The 6,601-nt window shown below is 37.6% G+C and overlaps 1 protein-coding gene across 1 annotated transcript in view; it reads left to right on the top strand.

Moving 5' to 3' along the window:
• TFEC (transcription factor EC) overlaps window positions 1–6,238 on the top strand; it is a gene marked incomplete at its 5' end in the record, with an annotated part of 30,019 nt that extends 23,781 nt beyond the window's left edge. The window contains 2 exons of the mRNA XM_010004319.1: window positions 4,658–4,805; window positions 5,613–6,238. Of these exons, the coding sequence (XP_010002621.1) occupies window positions 4,658–4,805; window positions 5,613–5,993 (529 nt within the window). The remainder of the gene's footprint in view (window positions 1–4,657; window positions 4,806–5,612) is intronic.
• Between the last annotated feature and the right edge of the window lie 363 nt (window positions 6,239–6,601).

Below are 6,601 nucleotides of genomic sequence, written 5' to 3'. Positions count from 1 at the left end.
TTTAACTCCACAGATGTATTTGTTGTTAGTAACTGGCCTGTGGCTGACAAACTGTGACTGTCACCCTCTTCCAAACTCTGTTTTCATTAATTTGCTTTAATCTTAGAAGATCAGATGCTCTCGTCCTTCCTACAGGAGTTCTGCAAACTAGTTAAGCTCCCTTGACTTCAATAAAGTTACCTTAATAGGAACATGCTGAAGATCAATCTCATGGCTGTTTCTTCTGTCCTAAATGAGAAGCTCTCCTACGTGAGAGTTACATGGTTTGGTCTGGGCATTTGTAGAGAGACAGCTGTTGAAGCTTGGTGGAGCTATGGTTCACAGACTAATAAAACACAATGTGTCTTTTACTTCTTCACTACTTTTCCATGCAAGTCATATTAAGTCATAATTAACAGACCTCTGTTAATTAAACTAAATAACACATGCGTATCTTGCTAAAAATTTCAAATTGTTGTACCACATGCACACACACAGACACAGTCCTCTTTTCCAGAGGCCATTGCTGTCAAGACTTGAGTAGGGCAACCCAGGGAGGTTCAGATTGGACCCCCTCGCTTTCTAAACTCCTCAAAGAGGAGCATCGGTGCAGCTGGGTCCAACCTTTGTCTCAGACCTGTCCCTTCCAGGGAGAGTTATTAAAATGTCAGGGTCCAAGGAAATGTTCGACCACCCAACACCCCTTGATCAGATTAAGGTGAAACGACACTCAAGGTCTGTATTTGAATATTAGGTTTACTTAAAGCTATAGAAGGAATATGGATACTTCTATTATTGTCTTAGGCTGCACGATCATAAAGGCTGACAACTAGATCACAAGAGTACAATACATATATGTTTAAACTGCACAACCTGAGAAAAAATCATGCTTAGGCCTTGTGTTACTTAATGATGTTAGGAAGGAAGAGAGAGAGAGAGAGAGACAGTAGGAGAAAAAATGTTTAGAGATAACACCACCAGTCCTGGCTCCAGCATTGGGCCAGCTAACAGGGGAGAGCTGGTGTCAGTGAGGCTCCCCAAGCCCACCATTGCAGCCCCCTGTTTTATAGGCCTAGTTACCTTGTTTTGCAAGGATGAGTAAGCGTGATTGAGTCATAAGCCTGAGAAGCTGGAGTGAACCTTCGTCCCTGGATCCTTATCTCAGTTGCTGTACCTGCAGGCCCAGGCCACATGAAGGCCATCAGTGCAGTCTCCGTCCTCTCAGGCAGGCCATTTGGGATGCAAACAAGACTTTGTTTAGGGGTTACAATGGGTTTTCTACACCAATTCCAGCAAGTATAGATCCTGAGGGCAGGTCCCTCACAATTGCTGCTGATGAGAATTGCCAAACTTCTTACTACTCTCAACTGACTTGTCTCATGTGTAGAGTATTCCTCATTTCAGTATTTACCGGATTAAGCCTTGCATGCGTACAATAAAAATGAAGACTGAGGAAAAAAGGAAAGGAATTAATAGACAGCGAAAGAGTAATATAAAAAACCAAAAACAATTAAAACCAAACAACTGGTTAATCTATACCTAACCTTGTAGATTCAAAACAGTTAGGAAAGCAAATGTTTAGTCTGCTTTTATAAAGTGGTTTCAAATAAAATTACTAACAACTGCCAATGCCCATGGAGTTTTTAAAGGTTCTCAAATGGGTTTTATCTTTTGAAATTTTATCTGTGTTATAAACCAAGCAAGCACAAAATGCACATATCTAAAAAGCAAAAAACTACCATTTCCTAATGACAGTTTTATAATTTTTCATATAACTTTATTTGCACCCAATTTAATATTCAGTATTTTCAGAGAAATAACAAAAAAATAATAAATTATCAGAGAAATTCTGAATTCTTCTCATGCACTTGCAGTGCTTGATTTTAATCTGTCTTCAGATGAAGAAGGTTTTTTTTTCTTCACATCATAGATGAATCTTCTTCCCTGCCTGCTAAGCAGAGCTAGATGTGTTGTAGACCATTGCTATGCAGGTACCTCCCCCAAGATATTTGTCCCATTTACCTTCATTTTCACTAGTTGTATTGCTACTCTACCAAACCTGGACATCTACATAGAGCCTCTGTTTCCCTGTAGCACTGTCCTGTGGCTGCTGTATAGTGCTCTGGGCTAGAATGGATGGAGAGTGTTTGCAATGCAGAACTGGCACAGACATCTTCGTGTTTCCTTTTGCTCCTGATATAGAGAGACATGGAGTGAAGGAGACTTCTAAGGTCACCAACTGATCCTTTGCTGTGTTGCTTTCAGATACTGGAAGATTTAACTTCAATATACTTCATTTAATAAGACACAAACCAGTATATATCCATATGAGTAGAGATGTAGAAAGTATGAGGGATATGCACAGACACTCACAGACACGTAAAATAACAGTCCCTTAAATTATAATAGTGACCACACCATTTTGACCCTATATCTCAATGGTAGTTTTTTCCTCTCAAATTTGAAGTATTGCCACAAGACATATCTATCCATATGTATCTCATGCAGAGGCTGACCAGATTCATCTCTGTGACAGTTTGAATCTGGGAATTAGCCCTCCAGTGAAGATTTATTTCAGCCTATGTGAAAAAATACAATTATCATATTCATAAAATTTCAAATTATCAAGGCAACATGAATGTAAAATAAGCAATATCACAAAGGTTGTCAGTTATGTGTAACATGAATGAATTTTATTACAAAAAAGATTCAAAATACAGTCATGAATATGTGACTTGTTCATATGTCAATCAGAAAAAGCAACCAAAAATATTTTTGTCTAAATTTGATTTTGAATTCATAGCATTTTATACCTGACATGATTTTTTTTCTGAAATCACTATGAAATACTCACCAAATATGTGATGTATGCATATTTTTATGCTGCTGTTACATGTCTTAATTGTTTCAATTTTGCAGGTTTGGGATTAATTTATAATTTTATAGTGCTACCTTTTTATGCTTAGACCGTAAATCCAAAACTGGCTTAGTGACAGGCTGGGAGGAGCTGACCCCTCTCGTCTAGGCAGATTGTGTTTCTCCAGAGCTTACACTATAGGTATTCTTATTACAGTAATTCTTTTTGAAGTTGCCATTAAAATCTCCAAAATCAATTGTTTAAACAGCACATACAGCTCATAACAGAGATGATAGTGGAGATTCCCAGTTTGAAGTCTTGCTGTCCTCCCAGCTGCAGCTGCCCTGATTTATTTAGGAATGCTCTGATGTAGACCTTTGAAAATTCCCTGCAATTCAGGTGTAAAAAGGGACCTTTCAGTGTTTTACCTAACTTCCTAAGGAGGTCTGAAGAAAACAAGACCATAGTGCAATGATGGTCATCGAAGATTTGTCCAGAAAATAAGCATCATGGTTCCTAAAAACTTCCTTAACCTTTACAGTTTGTCCATATGTATTCCACATAGTAAGTCCTCCCCTAGGAGGGAGTTCATGGGTTGCTGGCTGGAATATGTTCTGTCATCTTACCTGGGCAAATACAGGGAGAGGAAGGAGGAGACAGCCGGACTGCCAAGAAATGATTCAGCTGTCATGGGGGAGACAGGTTCTGCTCTTGGCTCCCACTCCAACCTCTGGTTTAGTTTTTTTGGCCAGGGAATATGTAAATGAGAATACCCACTTCAGTGAGCAGCCTCTGATGTTTTGGCTTTGCAGACAGTAGGCTCTAACACAATAATTATTTTCTCTCTGACCTCCTTATCTTCGAATCCCAAAAGCTGTCCATTCCTGGCCCACATCAGTGAGACTACGGGAGGTCCTGATGTGCTGAAGCCCCACGGATTGTGTGCTGCCCAGAGGAGACAGAGATGTGAATTTGAACCTTCTGATTAAAAAGCTGGTTCTCCCTAATCTCTAGCAAATTATTTAAATTCTAGGGTATGGTTAACACCTGTGATGCTTTATCACAATGAAATTTTTGCTTTCTTTTGAACATCTTTAAAGCTATCAGGTCCACAAGGTTTTGTTAGTAATACTGCTTGTGAGCTGGAAGTTAAACCATGATTTCCTGAATGAGGGACAGCATAGTTTTTTGCCAGGCTTTTGAGTCTGCATGTGCCTGTGAATTTTAACTTGGTTTATATTGTTTGAAGATTTTTGAAAGGGTTTTTTTGTCATTCAACAGCCATTATGGTTACCAAAGTGTGTTTTGTCTGGTCTATCATCAATGAGGAGTGGCATTCAGCACTAGCCACTTTTTTTCTCAACAAGCATAAAAGCAACCTCATTAGTAAGTCAGGTAAAAGGAGTAGTATGTTCAAAATGATCTTTAAAAATTTAGGCTTAAATCCTCAGTAATGTATATTTCCTAGTTCATTAATGCAGGAATACTGCACATAGATTTTAATCTTAGAGTTAATAATAAAAGCAATTTTCACTAAAAATATAAAAACTGTAATGGTAGAATCATGATATTGCATTTAGCTCTCCCACAAAAAGTCACTTTATTACTTTCTTTTGACACTTATTTTCATTCTGGGATTAATTTTACTATATAAGGGCTTCTTAACTATTCTATTAAAATTTCCATTCAGAAGCAATAATATCTAAGAGTGAATAATAGTCATGTAAATCATTATTTCATATTAATGTAAAAGATTTTGTAAGTTCTTATGAATTCTGCTGACATGCACAATTGTGAAAAGGTTATCTCTACATTCTGCAGTGATATGCGCTGGAACAAAGGAACTATTTTAAAAGCATCAGTGGAGTACATCAAGTGGCTACAAAAAGAACAACAGAGAGCCAGAGAATTAGAACACAGGCAGAAGAAATTAGAGCATGCTAACCGAAGACTTCTACTTCGAATTCAGGTTTGTATGAGAGCATCACCATGAACTACAAAGCTTTCTCAGTACTTATCCCTCATCAAATTTTATTAATCTAGATAATTTTCCCACAAATTATATTTATTAAAATGAATGGCTTCCCCTATTTATTGCTGTGTCTATTGGGAAGGGAGCATTTTTTAGATTTTTACGAAATTCCCTTAATAATTAGACCTTACATAAAGGAATACATGAAAAGTTAATAAAGTACTCGTACAAATAGTTTCCTTGTGTATGTATTTGAGCCATAGAAAGACAAAAAAGGAAGCAAAAAATTATATCCCTGCAGCCAAAATATTAATACTGGACACAAAATTCCCTTCAGTATTTTGGTTTTTCCTTTGTAACCTTTTTACATGTTACACTTGCCTGGGTATAGTGTGCAATGTTATATCTCCTTGTGACATGAAGCAGCAGAATACCTCCCTGCATGGCTTGAATTGAAGATTTGAATATAGAGGCCTATGAAGATAAGAAGAGGCAGACAGATAGACATAAAATCAATCATCTTATTTGTCTGTCACCTTTATTTGGTTCACTACCCAATTTTTCTAGAGATGCTGTGCTACTTCTAGGACAGTTGCTTGACAACAGGAGGGGAAATAAAAAGAAAAACACCGAAGTGGCAAATTTTCATAGATTAAGAATTTCACATTTCGAAAGGTAGTTTTACAGCTGGACAAAAGGTATAATTCCTTTGCATATATGACCTGTGAACTTATTGCAATAATTCTGCAGACCCTGATTTGGCTTTTAAAGTAATTATCTAATTGTTTTTATTTTAATTGTTAGGAACTAGAGATCCAGGCACGTGCACATGGCCTTCCAGTCATGTCTTCGCTCAGTGCTGTCGATTTAGCTGCACAGGTCATCAAGCAACAGTCTTACCCAGAGGAGAACTCTGTAGACTACTCTCAACAAATGCCTCTGGCACACAGACCAAATTCTGATGTTAGCGACGGATCTACAGCCTTTTCTGATCCACTTTCACACTTCACGGATTTGTCCTTCAGCGCAGCTTTAAAAGAAGAGCAACGGCTAGAGGAAATTTTGCTGGATGACACAGTGTCACCATTTGGAACAGACCCACTCTTGTCCTCCACATCCCCAGCTGCATCAAAGGAGAGCAGCAGGAGAAGCAGCTTTAGTACAGATGATGGGGATGATTTATAAAAACAAAAAGGGCCTCATACTTCTCTAAACCTCTTGCTAAAGACTGCACTGAATGTAAGCATGGTGTTCGTGTTTCTTTTAAATACAAATAAGGAGAGCCACTGTGAAGGTGAATAACAACATGACAAGGGTTTAAATCAGCCCTTACTTCACAGGAAAATGAAATGGACATAAACTCATAACTTTGCCCCAAATTCACGCCCTCTGCTCACAGGTGACATTTGCACAAATCTTTCTTCTCTGGGAACTTTTTTACTATCATTCCACTACTTTTTACAGCACTATGAAAATGGTTACCACAAAAGGAATACCCATGTTACAAAAGTTTATTCAAACTCTCTCTTCAATCTGTGTTCACTTTTCTCTCATAGAGACAAGAGTTTTTGGCATTTTTTAATTTATCTTTTTTGTCTAACTAAAAAAATTACATAATGTGAAGTGAGAGGGAACTATTTAAGCTGCGAACTATAGATATGTTACAGGTTTTAAAATCTGAAAAAACAGTAATGCTTTCTCAGAAGTGAAGTGAGCATGAAATTTAAACTGGGTAGGCTTCTCTTTAAAAGGAGAAAATCCATTAAGCTTTTCATGGAATTCCTTTTAAAAAA

The sequence above is a fragment of the Chaetura pelagica genome, unplaced genomic scaffold (assembly GCF_000747805.2).
Source record: "Chaetura pelagica isolate M959 unplaced genomic scaffold, ChaPel_1.0 scaffold68, whole genome shotgun sequence".
In the NCBI taxonomy this organism is placed as follows: Eukaryota; Metazoa; Chordata; class Aves; order Apodiformes; family Apodidae; genus Chaetura; species Chaetura pelagica.
The sequence above is the reverse complement of the archived record's forward strand: the minus strand, read 5'-3'. Positions and strand labels throughout refer to the sequence as shown.